At 42.1% G+C, this 22478-nt stretch overlaps 1 protein-coding gene across 1 annotated transcript in view; it reads left to right on the forward strand.

Moving 5' to 3' along the window:
- The first annotated feature begins 3059 nt into the window (after positions 1 to 3059).
- Positions 3060 to 22478, forward strand: part of nkain2 (sodium/potassium transporting ATPase interacting 2) — a 452545-nt gene continuing 433126 nt past the window's right edge. The window contains exon 1 of the mRNA XM_078212808.1: positions 3060 to 3113. Within this exon, the coding sequence (XP_078068934.1) occupies positions 3060 to 3113 (54 nt within the window). The remainder of the gene's footprint in view (positions 3114 to 22478) is intronic.

Here is a 22478-nt window from a genome sequence, read left to right on the forward strand (position 1 = left end):
CCCTAATTCAGCAATCACAATTTTTGACTAAATATTAGTTGAACTAACGAGGCATTCACAGGGCTAAGCAACTGTTGGAAAGTGGTCCAATTTTGTCAATGCCATTCCCAATATTTTCTGATTCTAGTCGCCAGAAGAGGTCGCTTTTTTAGTATCCAGAAACTGCCCGCGGCCTCTTCCAGGCATTTCACCCTGGACAAATCGATGTCGAGAATCATTATCATACCTACAGGAATATACTAACCGTAAAGGCGTGAAAAGTATATTTTAACTGACGGATACTAGTTGCAAGTTACTATACTGCATCAGGACTACAAAAAAGACGCGTGTGAATTGGGAAGAGCCTGATGTCTAAACAGAAATCTTTCTAATCAGATGCAACACTAATGTCGCGCTCTGGTTCATTGCAGGCGGTCATCTTTGATCCGGGCGTCCCTAAACACTGCTGAGGCCAATAGGTTACTCCACTTCATTTCAACCTTTAACCCACAATTTTGCGTGGCCTGCAATTTGACTTAGCTGGGCGGGGAGGGGATTGAATGTTTTATATTTGCTCATTGAAGAAAGAAGATACTTTACAAATATAAAACAGCGAAAATGAAAAAAAACACCAAAATAAATAATTAATATCGTTGAGCTGAATATGACTTAAGAAATGTATTTATGTGCAACAGAAAATTGTAAAAATTCTATATTGAAAATAGTGGCAACACGGTGCGAAGCAGAGACTTTCATTCTGGGATTAATGAAAGTTAGGACGTTAGGAAGTACAGAGGAATCTTGGGGTGTACTGTATATAGATCTTTGAAGATAGCAGGACATGTAGTTAATGTGGAGGAGAAGGCATATGGGATACTTGCCTTTATTAGCCAATGTGTGAAATATAAGAGGGAGGTTATGATGGAGCTGTTTAAAATGCTCGTTAGGCTATAGCGAGAGTGTCGTTCTGGCCGCCACACTATAGGAAAGATTTAATTGCACTAGGGAAGGTGTGGTGATAATTCACCAGGATGTTGCCTGGGCTGCAGCATTTCAGCTATGAAGAGAGGTTGGTTAGGCTGGGGTTGTTTTCCTCAGAGCAGTGAAGACTGAGGGGAGGGGGAGGGGGAACCTTGATTGAAGTGTACAAAATTATGAGGTACGTAGATAGGACAGATAGGAATGGACTTTTCCCCTTAGTAGAGGGGTGAATAACCAAGGGGCATAGATTTCAGGTAAGGGGCAGGGATTTAGAGAGGATTTCAGGAAAAATGTTTTCACCCACAGGGCAGTGGAAATCTGGAACTCATTGCCTGTAAGAGTAGGAGAGGTGGGAACCCTCACAACATTTAAGAAGCATTTAGATGAGCACTTGAAATGCCATAGCATAGAAGGCTACGGACCAAGTGCTGAAAAATAGGGTTAGAATAGACAGGTGTTTGATGGGCGGGGCAGACAGACAGACACAATTGACCAAAGGTCTTTTTGTGCTGACTCTATTACCACGCTGCTAATAAAAGCACAAATTGTTGGACTCTGTCAGCCAGGCATTGTGGAGAGGGGAAGCCCACGTTGCAGTTCATTTCAGATTATTTTTTTCTCTGCCTCTTGAATTCGGGAAATAATGCAGTCCAATTTCGTCAGAATTGGCTTTCTCTTTTTTGTGTAAAATAAGATCAATCAAAACCACACTTTTACACTTTAAAAGCTTTTGGTTCAATAGCAATTTTGGTGTGATCAAAACAACCAACTTTTCAGCGAGGGCATCATTTTTTTCGGTGGCTTCATTGATTTAATTGTCCATGGCACAACCGTCCCTCGGTCATTAACATAGAAAACGTTACATAAAGAAATGGCGTAACTGAATAAATAATGCTTAAAATGTGGTGATAACGAACCGTATCTGTTCTAAGCATACGAAATGGAGGATAAATTTCTCATCTGATAAACATCTAATGGCATGGGTATTCCATTGTTCATTGTAATTGTGGGATGGTATTCATATTATTGTGTTTTTTTCAGGTTGAACATGTATCAAATTCACAGTTTGCTTCTTAAAGTAATCATCGAAACAGAGGAGATGGGACAATAATAACTACTGAGTGCTTTATTGTTTTATCACTCGAACTACAATAGCAAGTCTGATTTCCCAACAAACGGGTGACATATTTGCCAATCTGTAGCCTCAGATGGCATCGGGGCAGCTACTGCACGGTGTCTCCCGTCTCTGCGATCTCCTGGTGAGAATGGAGAAAGGGGAGACTGGAGGACGGAGAACAAGTTGTTAGAGCGGTCAATCCATCAATGGACAGCGAGCAGATTCGCGCCCTGTTACATCCCGGCAGTGAGCAGCAGCAAAGAGAGAGGGGTTTTTTTTCACCAAAAAAAATTATTTGTTATTGATAACAAACCAAGCTCCATTTCAGCGCTCGCACCGGACAGATACAAAAGAGCGAGTCCGACTGGCTTGGAGATCATGATCCGGGTTTGTTCATCATTTCGCATCAGTTGTTCCCCCTCCCCCTTGCCCCCACCCACCCCCCCAGCTCCGAGCGGCGGCGTCAGCAAAGCCGTGAGCTGGGAAATAATTCAGCTAACGAGCATCGCCAGCCAGTTAGCATCCAAGATAAAGGCGGGCTGCCGCTGCCAATCTCCTGAGAAGTGAAATGGTGGGGGAGCCTGTCGTGTGCACGGTCTGGTGTGGATGGTAACACAACAAAAAGAGTTTGCAGAGCCCACCCACCCCCCTCCTTGCCTGCTTGGCGAGTCCTGTTCCTGTTGCGCGGATTGTCTGAGTGTGGCACGGTGATGGTGAGGAGGAGGAGGATGGTGAGCCTGGCGGACACTCGCTGCTGCTGCTGCTGAGCCCGGGCAGAGCGAGCCAGCGCGCGAGCCAGCCGGCCAGGTGTTCCCCCCCCCCCCCCAGCCCAGCCCAGCCTAGCCTAGCCTGGCAGTCAAAGCGGCCCGAGCCACTGGCGGGAAAGGTACAGAGAGCCAGAGACTGCAGAGTGGAGAGGGAGTTAAAACAGCGGACCTTACCCCCTAAACCCCAACCCTCTCAGCTCAACCCTCTGCCAACCATGGGCTGCTGCAGCGGCAGGTGCACCCTCATATTCATCTCCACTCTACAGCTAGTAAGTGAAAGCAGAAACTTTTCTTTAAGATACAATGTATATTTTATATATTTGAAGGGGGAGTTCGCGCTTTTGTGCTCTCACGGTGCCTCCCCCCCCCCTCCCCCACGTCTGGTAACTGGATGAAAGGCATCCCGGAAACTTTTACATCCTCGTCCAGTGTAATTGTATTTGTATGGATTAGGTGCGAACTATTGCAAATATTTGTTCATACGCGCGTTTAGTATGCTTTAGTTCCGCGTGTTTAACCATTTTCCATTGCTATTTGTAATGGTGTTTAAATGCACTCAAGTCAGTTCCGGACAACTGAAGTTTACATCTGTTCAATGGCTTAGATATCTGAACGAGGTTCTCCCAAATATATGGTGCGTTAAGTGTGCACGTTGAGGATACGTGACTTTTATTTCATTACACGTCACGATTTTACATTTAACAATATTTATGGTTTAAGTTGGGTCACTTTTTGGGGTGTCAAAGTGCTACTGAGTTGCATTGCGATCAGAGTGATAAACGTTGGAAAAAACTGTGACAGGGTTCTGTTGTGCAAACGATTCACACATTTATTCAGTTTTTACCGTCTCAGTGATATCTAAGTGTTCAAGATGAGAGGGTGCTCCTATGTACCTGTTCACCTATGCAGTGTGATTTTCTGCATCTTTAGTCTCCAGTCGAGTTGTATGATTTTGGAATTGAGTTATGCAATGGGAAAGGTGGGTCAGGTAACCATTCCTTTTGTTACATTTTCAGGGGATTAAATAATAATGCGATGAATTGCGAGCACACTCCGTTTCTCCTTTTCTACATATATAATAATATCTATACACTTATTATACCATCTACTTATCTCCCTGGGCGCCAGATGTGCGTGATACCAGAAACTTTTAATAGTGCTTTAAATTGACTTACCTGAAGCTGCCTGTTAATAAGGTGGAGAAACACCATGCCGATTGGTATTGCTTGATGCAACATTTGCCAGGACGAGATTTCTTTGCCAAAGGGGACCTGAATTGTTAACACAATTTAGGATCATACGTCTAAGTTCCAATCGTTGTAAATCTTCATCTACGAACACCACCAGCAGCAAAATTTTATCGTAAACTGTCATTTGCTCACTGAACCAGAATGATGTGTTTAACTGGGCCTGGTTTCCTTGTCAAAAGTTATTGAAATATGGGTCTTCCAGATTTGAAACAAAATGTACTAAAAACCATTCCGATTCCACAGATAAGTCTGTTCATATAATTTGCAGCAGCTTATACAAGTGGCTGTGAAACCATTTCCTGTCCAATTTTATTACGCATAATATGTTGTAACTGTTCAACATTTCTTTAATGTCATTTCTCCCTGTGGGTTGAAATTTGATTACTGTTCAGCTGTTATTTATAATAGATGTATTCAAACGCTACGTATTTATCATTGTAAAACCTTCACAGCATTGCACTGAAACCTAGCTAGGACCAAATTTGTTATATTTCTTTCTATCTCAGTAACATTTAACATTAAGACCATTTTATTCTAATTTCTGCTTGATAATTGGTCATATTGGTTGTTTCTATTACATTGAATGTACATGAGCCATGGTTTTATCTGCAATTATAATTATTAAGCAGTCTCAAAATTAAGTGGAGGAAGGATGACGACATTTGAAGTTAATTCTATATTAGTAGATGTTGATGTTTTTGATTTCTGATAAATTTTCCAGAAAAAAAGTGTGTTATACGTCTGTAGTGACAAACATGCTACTGGCTGAAATGCAAAAATGTGGTGTTCTAAGACATTCTACTATTGATATCAGCATCAAAATTTACAATTGCCTTTGCTAAGTATTTTCTCAGCACAATATATGGCCTTTTGTTTCTCTGCAAGCACAACTTCTGCATTCTTAATAGTAAGATAGTATAATGGTTATTAGCTACTGAATAGAACACTTCTTTGTCTTGACATATGTTATCAATTATCATAAATTGTTATATTTGTAAAGAGCATGTGCTTTGTAGACCATAGATAATGGGTGCCTCATTCATGTCATATAAATATTTTACATTGAAAGACTAAATATGGTAGATATTTATCTATAATAAAATAATACAGTATTCACAGTGGAGGATGTAGCTTTTTGCAGTTGCCAGGTGAGAGTTGTGCCAAGCTACATGTTATAGAGTGTTTGTGCTCTTCAGTGAATAGGAGTAATTAATATAGAGACTGTTAGAATTGCCAGTGATCTTTGCAGCCTCTTCAACTGCCTTTCAGAATGATTAAATGTGAGCTTCACCAAAATAGATGTAGAAAGTTACCCAACTGCCAGGTGTCCCATTAGCAACCATCTAGCAAGGAAACGTGAAACCTGTGGAGTATTTGTGGCACATATTTATGTACTTGCATTTTCTTGAGTTGACCCTTAAACATTTTTCTGTGGATAATGGTCTTGACAGTAACCTTCATGTCTCTTGCAATTCTTCTTCATTAGCTTTATGCTCTGTTATCTTTATGCTTTATCTTGTTAGGTGTCTTTTTAATTTTCCCATGAAGGCTCCTATAATGGTTTATAGAATACTGTTGTGTCTTCAGCAATATGGTTAGACTGCAGGTAGCAAAATAGATGTGCTGGAATGGCATAATCTGACTCTTGTAAAGGATTTGGCTGATTATATTAACATCTTTAGCATATGAGAGTGAATTAACTTGAGATGAGCCTCTTATTGTCTGAAATCAGATAATGAGCTGATCTTTGCAAAAAGATCTTCGGGTCAGAGCAAGCTGCCTCAAAGCTGTGATTTAATGTGATAATGGGTGCTTCTGGACCCTGTCAGCCATTTCTGATGGTTTATTAAATATATTTAGGTTGGTAAGGATGTTGGGGATTGGAATGTGATTTCTTGCCTTTTTGTTTTGGAAGCTGAAAAAAAACTTTCAACCTCTTGATTATGCAAAATAACTTTGAGAAGTCCAAGAACCATTATGTCATAAATGTGGACATTTTAAACAAACTGTCTGCTCTTGGGCTGATTCCAGTAAAAAACTGTGAAAAAGCATTGCACAGTAAGAACTGACTAAAAAGCATCAACAATTATAGAACTATCTTCCTTTATAATATTTGCAGTTATGTATTTCTACAACATGCTTATCCCCCAAAAGAAATGATAATGTTAGAAAAACGCTTACCTGCTCCCCCTATTTCAACTACATTGCGTCTCTGCTTAGCATAAGGAATGGCACACATGTAGGGATGGTAAAAGTTTGCTATGGTCTGAAACTTGGTTGCACTTCTTTCATGTATTCAGCCACACTGATCTATGGGATGGTACTGAAAGCCTTCATGTTAAACACCTCATGCAGCAGCACATAACTTCAGCAGCGATCAAATACACACACAGTCAAGCACTAGGCTACACTGACACTTGCAGAGTCATGCCTGCATCATTTCCCCTAATCCTGGCTTGCCACTTTTTAATTGCGTTTCTGTGAATCCTAAGATTGCCAATGGGTTGAGATGCTTTTTAGTGCTCCACAGAAGTTTTCTAAACATTTGTTCTCCTCCTTGCAACACTCATTTTAATCATGTACATAGAAAATTAATTTGCATTCACACTTCTTTTACCAGAGGTGTCACCCCTCTCCAAAGTTGCATTTGGAATGTAAATAACTGTCAAAATAAAGTTGAAGAGAACACTCAGTGCTTTTAGCACAGGGTTCAGACTAATTTTAAAGTGGTGCTATCCAAATTAGAAGTGTTCTATACCCAAGGATAGAAATCACCTTCACAGTCTTTGATATGAATTGTTCTCAATTTACCATACGCATTATATGTAAGAAATAGTTTCACAATTTTGGGTTTTTAGTGAAGAGTTTCACTTGTCAGTGCATATTGAAAATTTGGGCACACTGATGATTTCTGATGATTTATTCAAACACATGGAAAATCATTTGCAATTTGCTGTCAAATTTGTGATGTGTGCTACTGGCAGCTTCCCCACTGGAGAGTCAAAGTTGAAAAAGAGCACATAAAACCCATCAAAATGCTTTACTAGGAGCAAGGAAATATGTGAGGAGTGGTCAAATGATGAATTAGTGATTATTTTGATGCAATATATGTTTTAGTCACAGGTTTTCAAAAGTTAAATGAAATGTTCTGTCCCGGAATCATTTTATTTTATTACATAACCATTGCTTGTTCACTTGGCGTTTACCTGGTAAACACATAAACTCTTGTTGGAATCTCAAAGTTAACAGATTATTGCCAGCTCCACCAAAAAATACATCCCCATAACAAGATTAATTGATATTTTACGTTCAGGAAAAATGGTTGAAAGTTCAAAGCAATTGCAACGAGGAACTTGTAGAAAATTAGGAAAATTTAAACTTGAAAGCAAGCTGTTGGTGGATCTGTGATTTATAGTCACTGTACAGTCCTTTATGTACATTGCAGAGAAATTCTTTTCGTTTATAAGATGCCTCATGAGACAATGAGCTGTGATGGCAGAGAAGTCTCTTGAACATTTTTGTTTTAAGAGACCACTCCCTTTCTTGACTCTTGTTTCCCTTTTATTCTAAATAAATACAACATAGAGTCTGTTCCCATTCTGTCAGTGGGATGATCAAGTGTGCTGTAATCAATGCCAGGCAACAAACATGCTCTTTGAGGATCCCGCTATTTGACGTCAGTGAGTTGTGTCCCTTTCACTTTCCTTTAAATGAAATTCTGACTTTTGGATGCCTGGAGCATTTCTCTTTGAAGGATTGTGGCAAATATGGAGTGTACAATGAAGTGAAAACTTTGATTCTTAGAGTTTTATGTATTATGATTTTTTTTGTTGACAAGGTAAGGAACTGTAATGCTGGTGTGTGGAATACTTTACATTTTAAACATAATATTGTCATCAAATGATTCCTGATTAAATGTGGCACAATTAATCGTGACAGAAAACTTCCTGTAAGCTTCCCAAAACAATATGTCTTAACTGAGAAGAGCATCACACATTGTGTTAGTGCAAATATTTCCACTACCACACAAGCACCTTATGGCCTCTTGTATTAAGATTATAATTTGAGGGGTAGAATCAGAGAAGTTTATGATAGTGGCCTTGTACAGAAAGGCTGCTAAGTGAGGGGTCAAACCATAGTTGTTTATTGCAGAGAAGGAAGTTGGCCAGTCTATTTTCTTTATGCTAGCGCTTTGCTGGAGTTGTCAAGCTGCCTTGATCCCTTCTCTTGTATTTTCCTTTGTTTCAAAAATATAGCTGCTATTCCCCTAAAGGATGGAATGGTGTATATCTCAACTATTACCTGTGACAAAGCATCATGTCTTCTAACAACTTTCCAGAAAGCAATATTTCCTATCCTTTCTCTGTTCTCTTGGGGATAATTTAAATTTGATAACCCCTCGTCACTGACTCCATAACCAGTGGAAGTACTCTTTTTACAGTTTCCAAACAAAAACATGCAGTTATATAGCATACTTAATATAGAAAAATGCTGCACAGGAGCACAATCAGGATGGAAGATGGAAAGCTGGCCAGAAGAACATGGGAATGTTTGGCAGTAATAAGAGAATGGCTGATGGAAATGAATATATATAATTCCAGCAAAGTCATGATATTGATTGGCCCCACTCTGCCGGCAGAAGTGAGCTAGAATGGTGCTCATGGAGGAAGATCCTGAAATCAGTCCATATTGTGAGAAAAGGGTAATCTACAAAGTCAAAGCACTTGCGGAGTTGCATCAATGGGGCCAAACCAAATCTTCTTGCAAGAAGGGGTGTAGATGAAAGGTGCTCTGCCATTCTCTACAGCCTAGCTATGACTGTAATACTACATTCTGCACTCTCTCGTTTCCTTCTCTATGAACGGTATGTTTTGTCTGTATAGCGCGCAAGAAACAATACTTTTCACTGTATGTTAATACATGTGACAATAATAAATCAAATCAAAAATCAGAAGTATGTTAAAGCTCTTAACTAAAGAGGAGATGCTGGTGTATTGATAATATCACTGGAGGAGTAATCCAGGGGCTCAGGCTAATGCTCTAATGACATGAGATATTCACATCCCACCATGCTGGTGGAATTTAAATTCAGTTAATTAAGTTTTTAAAAATCTGGAATTAAAAGTTTGTCTCAGTAATGGTGACTGTGAAAGTATCGTTGATAGTCGTAAACCCTCCTGGTTCACTGATGCCCTTTAGGAAAGGAAATCTGCCAACCTTAGCCGTTCTGGCCTAAATACAATTCCAGATCCACCCCAATATGGTGAACTCTTAACCGCCCTCTGAAATGATCCAGAAAGCCATTCAGTGCAAGGCCAATTAGGAATATGCAACATGTGATGTGATGTCCACATCCCATGAAGTAATATTTTAAAAATTCTTCTGGATTTCAGGTAGCTCTAAGTTGGTGAGAGTACCACTGAAGCTGCAGAATCCCTGAGACACGTCCCTTCTGTCCACCCCACATTGGAACATAGCTGGAGGTAAAAGTAGTGTAGAAATCTGATGAGACTGCAGTCTGTCCTGATTTCTGGCAGCATGAAAACAATTTGACCTTTCCCCTTACAGGGTATATCTGAAATTTCAGGCCCGAATTGTTTAAAGTTTGCTTAAAATTCCAAAGGAAATCTTCAGGAACACATTTCCAGTATCACCACACATGATCAGAGTAATTACTGCTCTCTTGTGATAATTTTGTATTTGTGGGACCTTCCCCAAAACGATAAATCTGTAGAACCGATAAATGATGGGTACCAGTAAAACAGTGCTGAACTGGCTTTGTTTTCATAAACTAGAACTCCAGTTGGTACCAGTTTTACAGGTTTGAACTGGTCTGAACTTATTTTTCTTATGCAAATTGGTTGTCAATTTTCCTACGTGACATTTGTGACCACACTTCAAAAGTGCTTTATTGACTGTACAGCATTTTGGATGTCTTAAGTTTCTGAAAGGCAGTATATAAATACAAATCTTTACTTTTAAAATTGTGACAGTAAGCAGTAGCATAGTGATTATGTTGCTGGACTCTAATCTAGAAGCCTGAACGAATTTAGAGATAAAAGTCCAAATCATTGTATCTGGGAAATTTAAAGTCAGTAAATAAATCTAGAAAAAATTCTATTATCAGTAATGGCAACCATGAAACTACTGGTTTGTTTATAAAAGGCCATCTGGTTCATTCATGTCATAAAAAGGAAAATTCTGCTGTCCTTACCATGTCTGAAGTACATGTAGCTCGAGAGTCATTGTAACATAATTGACTCTTAATTGCCCTCTGAAATGGCCTACCAGGGTAATAAATGCTCAGCTTGCCAATGCTGCCTACTTCTGTGAATGGATGAAAAATAAAAGGTTTTGCTATGTGCCCAGCAAGCAAACAAAACAATTAAATTGGAACTTCCGAAGCTATTTCATGTAAGACTCTCAAATTATCAGCATCTCAAATTATCAGAGAGAGAGAAATGTTTCATCATGTTAATCCTGGTCCTACAAATGAAGGATTTCTCCTCTATCTTCCATATTCTATCATTAAAACTACATTGGATAACTAATCTAGATATATCTAAACAGAAAGTTGTCAAACTGGGTATTGCTCTATACCTAGCACATCCTTTACATTCCTCTACATTTCTTAAAAAAATACAGAGGATCCATCTATTCAAATGAAAAAATATGCAGGCATTTTTATTAATCCCACTTGAAGACATTATTAATTCTTGTTTTTGTCCAAGGGTTGTTTTAAATCAGTATAATTGTCTGGCGAAGGGTCATCCAGGCTCAAAACATTGGCTCTATTCTCTCTTCAGAGATGCTGTCGGAACTGCTGATATTTTCCAGCATTTGCTGTTGTTGAGGTGAAAGGTCTGCCTGGCATCCCTGGGACTTCAGCCCAGTTAATTATTAGACCCTCACATCTCCTCACCTTACACCACCCACCCACTCCTCATGCGCATTCCATGCAAAGTCATATCCCCCACCCAATACCAATAGGCCCTTATATCCTCCATTTAAACCCGAGCCCCTCCATCTAGTCCCAATAGCCTCTTGTAATCTTCATGCCAATCCATATGAACATACATACTTATGAACATACAATTAGGAGCAGTAGGTCAGTTCGCTCCTTGTCCCACTGTTTAATAAGATCATGGCTGATCTGATTGTAACTCCACATTCCCACCTACCTACTATAACGTTTCAACCCCTTAGCAAAAATCTATCTACCCCTCCACCTATTTGCATGGCCCCTTAGTGTCTTGCATTGGCCCCTTTGCATTGCAACTTAGTGTCAACTCATGTCCCCAAACACCACTCTTTGCCCTTGCATCCTCCCCACCCCCCATGCTAAATCACCTAGTATGGACCATGGGCAGACCTCAAGAGCTATTTTGAGATTAAAGAAAATAAAGTTCTAAAAATCTATTAGAGACTTCACTCTGTAAAAAAACTCTAATTTCTTAAAGCCCATCCAATACATTTAAATCCCTATTAAAACAAACGTATTCGTAACCTCATATCAAAGACAGCCAATCCTTCAATAACCCCTTGGATCTGTCAATCAAACTGTGAACTTATAGTCGTCCAATTATAATGACAGGTTGTGGAAGCAGTCAAGTTGTAATAATGCTATAGCGATAACCCTTAGGGTTATGTCAATGAACATGTACTGAAACTGCGAGAACAGATTTTCTTTTAGCTTTCACAGACTCAAGTAGGTGATCTTCTTCTTTTCAAAATTTAGAGGCCAAGGGATTTAAATAATTTGACAATTTGACAGTTCTCCACACCTTACCCACACTCTACGAGCATTTACATCTCATGGAACACACACTGCAGGTTGCGGCCGTCCCTGGAGGTGAAAATTGAGTTTCCTTGTCCTGTGCAATGATTTCAAATAGCACAGCTGACTCATAATTCACACCAGTGTTTTCCCTTTCCCCGACTGGCTGAAATAGGATTTGTTGAAAATGGTGGCAGAAGTTCCAGATTCCAGTTCCTGTCTGCCATTTTGAAAACTCCCCAGAATCTCCCTATCCCCACAAAAATCCAATTAACTCTTCTTTCTCTTCAAAGCTGCTGTCTGACCTGCTGAATATTTCCAGCATTTTCTGTTCACCTTTTAGGTCAAGTTCACAGATGCCAACTATCAATATTTATACTTAAGATAACAATAGATAGTACCCAATTAATTTCTCCTTCATCACTAAAAGGAATTTCAAGTAAATTGTCACAATATTTCCAAAATATGACCCCTTGTGGGAAGGCACCTCTGAAAATTATAATTGACTTCAGTGAATATCATGCTCTCAAAATGACTCCAAGCAGGATCAATGTATCATTAATAACCACAGAAATGCATAGCTGAGATCAGGCGGGCACGATATGGGTGGGATTAGGAGTGCAACTTTGAAGAGCCTGACTCTGTGACATGGTCTAGATTTTGCTGAGAGTGGCAAATCAACAATGTGTTAAATTTTGTTAAATTTGCCTCTGGACTTTCTGTTATTAGATCCTGCACTTTCGGTCCCAGAGATGTTGCTTGGTGAGAAATTAAGAATTATCATGCTACATTTAAATGTACAAGCCCCTAATCCTTTTCTGGTGAGTTCAGCTGTATCTGTGAGGTAAGTACAAGAACTTCCCATAGTTCCATGGTATTAAATGGTGAGCTAGCTGGGGAGATTTATTTTCAGGAAGACTTTGGAGGAGAGTAGCATCTGAGACAGCAAATTCCAGACTTCTGTATCATTGGAATGTGCCATCTAATTTGCACTCCAACGACAGTGAACGTTCGTTCTTAGCTTCATTGTTGCCTTTATAACAAAAGCTTGCTCAATGAGTCGGAGTTCTAAATTACACGCTTCTGCCAATATATATAATGCTTATGATTCACATACATTTTAACTTACCTTCCTCTATCTCAACCAGAAATTTTATGGAGCTGCTGCACGTGCACATTTGTCTGGTTGCTGTCTGTTTTCATCTTTACCAGCTACCTGCTCATAATCCCATTGGTATTGTATTATAAGTGGATGCTTTTAGTTATAAGCAGCAAAGCAGTGGGATGAATTGTGCTGTCATTCAGACTGATTCACTTTGAAATTCAAACAAAAATTGCCTCCAGTGGAAGTTCTGACAAATGTCAGAAATAGCAAGCACATTCTGTAATTTTAGTAAATATTGACAATAGTATTGTTCTAATATTGTTTAGGAACAGATTGTGGAGTGTATACCGCAAAGCAGCAACAACTTGCATTGATTAAGCACATTTAATGTAGAAAATGACCTCAGGCACTTGACAAGATAGCTAGCAATAAAAATATTGACATTGAGCCATAAATAAGGAGATAATCACGACAGATGACCAAAAGCTTGGCCATAGAGGTAGGCTTTAAGGACTGTCATAAAGGTGGAGAGAGAGGTAGAGACGTGAAGAGGTTCAGGGAGGGAATTCCAGAACTTAAGCCCAAGACAGCTGAAAGCACAGGTGTCAATGGTTGAGTGATTAAAATCAAGGGTGTGCATAATACCAGAGTTGGAGGAACACAGAAATTTGAAAGGCTTGTCGGGCTGGAGCAGGTTACAGAGATAGAGGGCGGAATTCTCCCCAAAAAATTCTAAGTGCCGAATTTGCGTGAAAATTTAAGTAATTCATGCTGTTTCTTTCAGTGGGAGTTCAGAGAAGAATCTCCAACGCTGTGTGCACTGCAGAGGTCACCAGTGTGAATATCATTAAAAACTAGGGGGTGCGGGCCTATCCCCGCTGGAAAGACTGAAATCAGAGTGCTGAGTGGGCCACTGTGCATGCGCCGAGCTATCGATGCCAAGTGCGGCACATGCACAGTGATCCCGCACTGCCGGCCTCCCTATTGCTGGCCAGCCCTGCGAACCCACCCCACGGCCCGATCTCGCTGGTTCTCTGACCATTCACGGCCCAGATCCGCTGCCCCCGCCCCCCCCCCCCCAACCAACCCGATCTCCAGCCTCCCTTTCTCCCCCACTGATCCCGACTGCAGAGTGGCAGCAGGAGCCCCCCACCCACCCACCACCACCGATCACCCCATCAGGCCTCACCCCATTGGCACTGCCCCATGCCTGACGGGCAGTGCCAAGGTGTCACCTGGGCATTGCATTTTTGAATTTGATTTGATAGATAGATAGATAGATACCCTACAGTGCAGAAAGAGGCCCTTCGGCCCATCGAGTCTGCACCGACCACAATCCCACCCAGGCCCTATCCCCATATCCCACCCACTAAGCCCTCTAACCTAGACATCTCAGGACTCGAAGGGGCAATTTTAGCATGGCCAATCAACCTAACCTGCACATCTTTGGACGGTGGGAGGAAACCGGAGCACCCGGAGGAAACCCACGCAGACACGAGGAGAATGTGCAAACTCCACACAGACAGTGACCCAAGCCAGGAATCGAACCCAGGTCCCTGGAGCTGTGAAGCAGCAGTGCTAACCACTGTGCTACTGTGCCGCCCGATTTGATTTATTATTGTCACATGTATTAGTATACAATGATAAGTATTGTTTCTTGTGTGCTATACAGACAAAGCATACCGTTCATAGAGAAGGAAAGGAGAGAGTGTAGAATGTAGTGTTACAATCATAGCCAGGGTGTGGAGAAAGATCAGCTTAGTGCAAGGTAGATCCATTCAAAAGTCGATGGCAGCAGGGAAGAAGCTGTTCTTGAGTCGGTTGACATGTGACCTCAAACTTTTGTATCTTTTTCACGATGGAAGAAGGTGGAAGAGAGAATGTCTGGAGTGCGTGGGATCCTTAATTATTCTGGCTGCTTTTCCGAGGCAGCGGGAAGTGTTGACAGTGTCAATGGATGGGATGCTGGTTTGCATGATGTATTGGGCTACATTCACGAACTTCTGTTGTTTTTTGCGGTCTTGGGCAGAGCGGGAGCCATACCAAGCTGTGATACAACCAGAAAGAATGCTTTCTCTGGTGCATCTGTAAAAGTTGGTGTGAGTTGTAGCTGACGTGCCAAATTTCCTTAATCTTCTGAGAAAATAGAGGCATTGGTGGGTTTTCTTAACTATAGTGTCGGCATGGGGGGACCAGGACCAGGTTGGTGATCTGGGCACCTAAAAACTTGAAACTCTGGACCATTTCTAATTTGTCCCCGTTGATGTAGACAGGGGCATGTTCTCCACTACGGTTCCTGAAGTCGATGACAATCTCTTTTGTTTTGTTGACATTGAGGGAGAGATTATTGTCGTCGCACCAGTTCACCAGATTCTCTATCTCATTCCTGTACTCTTGTCTCGTCATTGTCTGAGATCCGACCCACTATGGTGGTGTCATCAGCAAACTTGAAAATCGAGTTGGAGGGGAATTTGCCCCTTGGGCAGTGCCAGGAGGCACAGGCTAGCACTGCCAGGGTGCCAGTGCCCAGGGAACATCCTCCCCCACCATCCGACCCTCTGTGAGGCTCCGAGTGCTCCCTGCCCTTCACTCCAGTGGGGTCGGGCCGCTAGTTCCCCAAAAGTGGGGAGCTACTGTAAACTCCGCTGGAGTGAAATGCTCCTGGTGGAAGAGAGGAGCGTCTAGCAGGCCCGGGAATGTGGAATATTTCCCTTTTCAGAGGGTGGCAGGAAACCACGCTATATCTTCTGGCCTTGACCTCACTAATTATGCAACTGGATGTTCTGTACTGTATTCTGAGGCAGGATAGACTTGATGATATGTAGGACCACCGTCGCATCTGGATGCCATATTGAAAAGGCGCTCAACATCACTATTGAAGAAAGAAGGTGAACCTCCTGAAAATGAAGATGGATCTCTCGGAGCATTCTGAGACTGGAAGATTTATTCATGTATTCCCTTGATGACACTGAATCTGGAAGATTCATCTGTAACTGCTCTCCCACCCACTGCTGTGGTGTTCCAGGATCCAAGGTGGTCTCTATTCTGAACTCAGATGCAGCCCCAGGCATAATTCAGATCATTCCCACATCCGCATCCCACATTGTTCCAGACATGTTTCGCACCGGCATGTTTTCCTACTGGGATCTTGGAGAATCTGGCCTGGGAGGTCGGGACTTCCTTTGCATCCAATTAAAGGGATGCAAATAAGTTTTGCGCTAGCTTCTGGTGGGTTTACTGACCCACCATGGGGGGCACAAGTGGAATATCCCACTGCAAATTTACGCCGGCAGGAAACCGATTTTTGGGCCACCCACCATTTCCTTCCCCCGCACGCACCATTAAACCAGACAGCGGGAGCTTGAGAGAATTCTGCCCTAAGTTTTTCTCTGCATTTTTGCAAGGTTTTGTGTTTTTCCATTCGCTGTCACCACGCTGTAGAGTGGTGGATACTTTTCGGTAGGTCATTATTGATGTTGAGGCAGTACGGTGGCACAGTGGCTAGCCTCACAGTTCCAGGGACCTGGGTTCGATTCCCAGCTTGGGTCACTGTCTGTGTGGAGTTTGCACATTCTCCCCGTGTCTGCGTGGGTTTCCTCCGGGTGCTTCGGTTTCCTCCCACATTCCAAAGATGTGCGGGTTAGGTGAATTGGCCATGCTAAATAACCCACTAGTGTCAGGGGGACTAGCTAGGTTAAATGCGTGGGGTTATGGGGATAGGGCCTGGGTGGGATTGCGGTTGGTGCAGACTCGATGAGCCAAATGGCGGTCTCCTGCACTGTAGGATTCTATGATTATGATGTTTTTATAGTCTTTAGTAGGTTGACTTTATGTATTTGTTAACTACAAGAACTATCTATACTATATATGTATATATAGTTCTTGTCATTAATAAATACATATAGTCTGTCCAACAATAGGCGGACCACTAGGTGCAGATCATGTGTTCTCTTGCATCGTTTTGTGGCCTGTACTGTATTTGGTTAACGCTATCTGTGACAGTCCCTATACTGTAATGCTTTTAACTTGTCTCCTATCTGTCTCAAGGACTGTCTCTCCATTCCACTTTATATTTGTTGCTCTGTAGGAGGGGGGGTTTACATGATGTAAACATGGGAGCAGCTGCATTTTTGTGAGCTCTGGTGCAACTCATCTTTTAATCCTCTTCTTTTATCCTGGTGTACAACCCATAATTATTTGATCCTGATGCGTATAATTTGTGCTATGTTCCTGGAAGATTCTGGCTAAATTTTGGTGACAGGGAACTGAGTTAAATAAAAAAAAATCATTGTTTAATTGAGGCAGTTGGACACAGCCTGGGTGGGGCCCAGTTCGCAGTGGTGGTTTCGCTGGTGAGCGGGCCCACGCTTCAGCGATGCCATAGACATAGAGATGATGGCTGCTAGCATGAGTGAAGTTGTGGATGATGGTCTTGGCTCCCTGGCATAGAACATTGGTGCTCACATTGATAAACTGAGATATCCTGAAGCTTCCTTTGTTGGGGACTCGCCTTAAGTCTTTGGAAATCCTGTTGCATGGTATGTTGAGCCTCCTGGTTGATTTGGGGAGATGGGGATGGAGAAGAGGTATCCACGTACCTGGTCCCCTGAGGGGAGCTGAGCATGAATTCCCAGCTGAATTTGAGAACTGGTTGACATGCTTTTACAATCTTGATTTGAAGGCTGGGCATTTCGAGTTTGATGGAACACATTGCATCAGTTTTTTAGGCCTAAGGTCAGTTGAAGACCCTGACCACGAGTCTTGCATTGTCCTGTCCTTGGTGCTCTTTGAGAAGGGCTAGTAGTGGCCGGACACGACAGGTCTTATTCACCCATCGGGGCCTAAGTTTCTCTTTACCAGGGCATCAGAAGGACAACATGGCATAGGCGCAAAGGCTTCGGTGAAACTCTGGATGGATTCTGGATTTTGCATGACGATCTTGCCATAGCTTTGACCTTTTCAAGCTCCATGGATCATTATTTTATCCTGCAGGTCATCATTAATCCTGAGTTTTGTTCCCTTGTGATTATACTCCTGATTTCATGATATTGGGCGATATTCTCTGGCCTCCCCTTAGTGTTTTTCTCGGCTGCAGGATCTGCGTGCCGTTCACTGGTGGAGGAATCTTCTGGTCCCACCGCTGTCAATGGGGAATCCCATTGAAGCCACCCCACATCGCCGGGAAATCAACGGCAGTAGGTGTACTGCCAGCAGGACCAGAGGATCCTTCTGGCATGAGCACCCAGAGAATTGCAGTCATTGTCTTTTCATAGAATCTCTATAGTGCAGAAGGAGGCCATTTGCTCCAACAGAGCATCTCACCCAGGCCTTACCCCTGTAACCCCACGTATTTAACCCGCTAATCACCTGTAACCTGCACATCTTGGGACACTGAAGCTCAATTTAGCATGACCAATCCCCACCTAACATGCACAACTTTAGACTGTGGGAGGAAACCGGAGCACCCGGAGGAAACCCATGCAGACACAGGGAGAATGTGCAAACATCACATAGACAGTCACCCAAAGCCGAAATTGAACCTGGGTCCCTGCTACTGTGAGGCAGCAGTGCTAACCAGTGTGCCATCATGCCGCCCATTTTATCCTGACAAGGGTGTGTGATATATGAGCACAGAGGCATTTGTCATTTGTTAGCCTGTTACACTGCGAAAATCAGGATTCGTTAACCCTGGGCTGTACCTGTTGTAATTATATCCTTGTGTTGATTCTGTACTGTGCTTTTTTTCATATCGTCGGGGGCAATCCTGTAACTGAGCTCTGAGGTGAATCATCGCCGATTATCCTGTTTAGAGTAATCCGTGTTAATCCTTGAATGTATCCCCTGTAATTTCATCTCTTAGTTGATCATGTTATGTGATTTATCACATTGATGAGGGAAATCCTGTGAGTGAGCATGGTAGAGATTTTTTGCTTGTAATCCTGTTATCCAAACCTATGGGCTCACTTTTTTTTGTATTTCAGTTGTTTTGAGATTATAGAATCTCTGATTAAGTTATGATACAGATAGACTGTATATCTTGGGAAAAGTTGTTGTGTTATATCATTGGCACCTCCAGGTTGGCTGAGGATGAGGGAAGCATCCTTTGATGCACACCCAGGTGTGGCATGAAAATCCTTGGCAGTTTAACCGTCATTTGACCTGTGCTAATATCCTGCCTTTTTATGGTTGAATAAGCAATGGCAGTAACTACTTAAAAGATTTGCTTTCCGTAGCTCTGTCACTGATATCCTCTGAGCTTGGTTGTGCACCGCTGAGCCAATTGTGGCGGTATCCTGTTATCCTAATATTCTCCCATCCTTCGATATATTCTTTCTTTGCTTGTAGGACGGGAGGTGCTGGATACACTGAATAATCCGAACCAACTGTGTTGACATTTACTTTCTTCTCTTTCTACATGTACTTGTTTGAAAAATAATCTTCTTGTACTGCACCAACCTTGGAGAGTTTGTTGTGTTATTTGTAAAAGATGAAAAACCTTCAATAAAAATATATTTAAAAATTGTTTCTCTTATGCCATTCTTGCCAGCAAAATTAAGTTGTGGTCAAGTATCATTTATCCATCAATCTGAAAACTGAACATATCCAAAAACCGAACATATTCTTTTGAACCTCATTGACTTGTGCTTGTTGGGTCCAGTTGTTTGTGCACTGGTTACCTTGTGGTTTTGGTACATCTTAATTTTCTGGCCATTTTATTTACTTTAGCCTATAGCTGGTCTAGGCCTAGGCTATTGTAAGTAAATAAAGCAGCCATAGTCCCAGATGACCAGACAATGCTCTTCCCTTTGAGGGTCACCACACCTCAGGCGAGGGACAAGGTTGAAGAGGCGGGCCTTCATGAATAACCTCAGCCAGTATGGGAATTGAACCCATGCTGTTGCTGGTGCTCTGCATCACTAACCAGCTGTCCAGCCAACTGAGCTGAACCAACCCCCTATTGTAATGTAAGGGTATTGTAAGGTAAGTTTATATGACAAAATTGTCTGAAATTCTCAGGACCAGTTGTGTTTCAGATTTCAGATAAATGATACTTGACGTGTACTTGGTTTTTTTTTTACGTTATTTTTCCCACCTGGTTCAAATAAACTGTGCTACATCGTCTGATGTTTGAGTGTTTTCCATAGTCTTTCAAAGCCTACAGAAGAATCTGACTTTAACCTTGCCCACACCTCCAGAAAAGTGCATTGTTTTAGTCTGAAGCTATAATGATGACTTTTAAACTTGGTTAAGTTCCCCAGACTCTAGGTAGCTGAGGTCAGTAAGCCCCATGTTCAAATGTTTGCTTTGGAGTTGTTAAATAATTACGTTTTACTGTTAGATATGTAAGATGGGAGTTACTCTCTCTCTCTCTCTCACTACGCTTTGTAAATTAAGTAAAAGAAAATCCTCAGCTTCCATGAATAGTGACGTGACCAGCATACTTATTTCTTTTTCTGAAGGCTCAGCTTAGAAACTAGCATCAAATCATGTTTTCAGGCATAAAGTTAATACAATGGATATTTCTGCATTTCAAAGCATCCAGTCACTTGAAATGAGGTAGAAAAGTATGTGTAATCGGCAGATCATTTCAATTAGGTATTTGGACTGTTAATGTTTTGAAGCACTTGACTGAATTGAGAACATGTGCTGAAAATTGTATCTGTTCTTAAGAAAGAGTAATAATGCAGCATAAGGGTTTAAAAAAAATTTTTGATGAGTATAACAAAAGCACAAGATAAAGATTGCAGTAAGTAACCAAACAGATTTTCATTGGAAAGAGAATAAAAATCAGTTTAACATGTTTTTCTTACAATTTATTTCAACTGAACTTTATTTTGAGAACAGGGAACCATATCTAATATTTCAAAGTAACTTTTTGATGTAAAGCTCTGTAATCACAGGCACATTATGGGTGATTACACTCACAATTTCCTGAGATGCACGATTTGTGAATGATGCTTCCTGCTGGGAGCGCTGGATGGCAAAATCATCCCTGAAGAAAACTTTTTTTTTGAGATTCATAGGATGAAAATCCATTAAGCTTATCATTATTTTGTTTTTCTCGGGACAGTAAATTATATGAAATTTCAAAAAGCTGTAATAGATAATCTTATGGATGAAAAAATGGTAACTGCAAAAGAAATTATTAAAGGCCCAAAGAAACTATGCAGGTACCTAAAGTCAAAAGGAGGACATATGGGAAGACTTTTTCATATAGAAAGAAAAACTACCTCAAAATAATTTTTAATAGATTGAAATATGCATTTTTTGAGGAAAGAAAGATGTATCTGATGTACGATTAAAGGCAACAATCAGAAAAGTGAAACAATTGAGCTAAAAAGAATAACATATATTTTTAAAAGCTATCTGAGGAGTAAAGGAAGTGTATTCAAAGGTTTCCAGGGACAGGTTTTAATGGACTCTCAGGGGATGGCAAAAATGTTATATGATTGCTTTATGTCTGCCAGTATTCCTGAAGATGAAGTTAACATACTGAAAAGAGTAGTGAGGTGCTCTAGATTATCCAGATAGATAAGGCATTATTTTGGATACCGAACACAGCTCTGGAAAAATACAGAATGTGTTGAAAATACTCAGCAGGTCCGGCAACCTCTGCGCAGAGCAAGAATTAACGGGGGGGATTCTCCCATCGCGACCCGCAAATTTTCTGGCGGGTTAGGTCAGGAGAATCGTGTGTTGGCCATTTCGCAGGATTTGCACATGCATTCTCGATGCATGTGCGTCTCCCAGGGAACAGGCGCAGTCGGGACTGCGTTGGAAACCGGCGGGTAGAGAGGTAAGTGATTTTAATCTGTTTTAAATATATTTTAAATGTAATTTAATTGTCATTATCGGGCCCGGCATGGAACTTGCCGGGCCCAATAGCCTCTCCCACCCTGCCAGGAGTACTTCATTCCGGCAGGGTTTAAAGTAGCTCCCCACATTCAGGGAACTAGCGGGAGACCCCGCCGGAGTAAAGGGGGGGCAATCAGAGCCCCCCAGGAGTTGGGCGACGGGGGGGGGGGTGCTCCATGGGCATGGGCACCCTGGCAGTGCCAGCCCGTGCCCCCGGCACTATCCAAGGGGCAAAGTGCCCATGCGAAGGGGGAACCTTGGCACTGCACACCAGGCATGGGGCAGTGCCAAGCGGCGGGGTTTATTGTGGGCGGGACCAAGGGGTGATTGGTGGGGTTGAAGGGTCCCGCTGCCACTCTGCAGGGGATCGGTCTTGGCGGGAGGGAGGCCAGCGATTGGGGCGGGCTGGAGGAGTGGTCTGTTTGGGGGGTCTGCTTCCTGTCGGGGTAGTCTGCCTCCGGGGCGGGTCAGCATGGGGGGGAGGCCTGCTGTATGTGGGGGGTGGAGGATTGCCACTGCTGGTGGGGGGTGGGCTGGACATCGGGAGCTTCGGGACAGGGGGAGGTCGGGGCTGGCCTGGGAATTGTCTTGGGGGCCGCGACCGGGTCGTGAGTGTGGGGCTGGAGGGGCAGCACTGTGGGGGCCC

This window comes from Mustelus asterias, chromosome 5, assembly GCF_964213995.1.
Source record: "Mustelus asterias chromosome 5, sMusAst1.hap1.1, whole genome shotgun sequence".
Classification (NCBI taxonomy): Eukaryota; Metazoa; Chordata; class Chondrichthyes; order Carcharhiniformes; family Triakidae; genus Mustelus; species Mustelus asterias.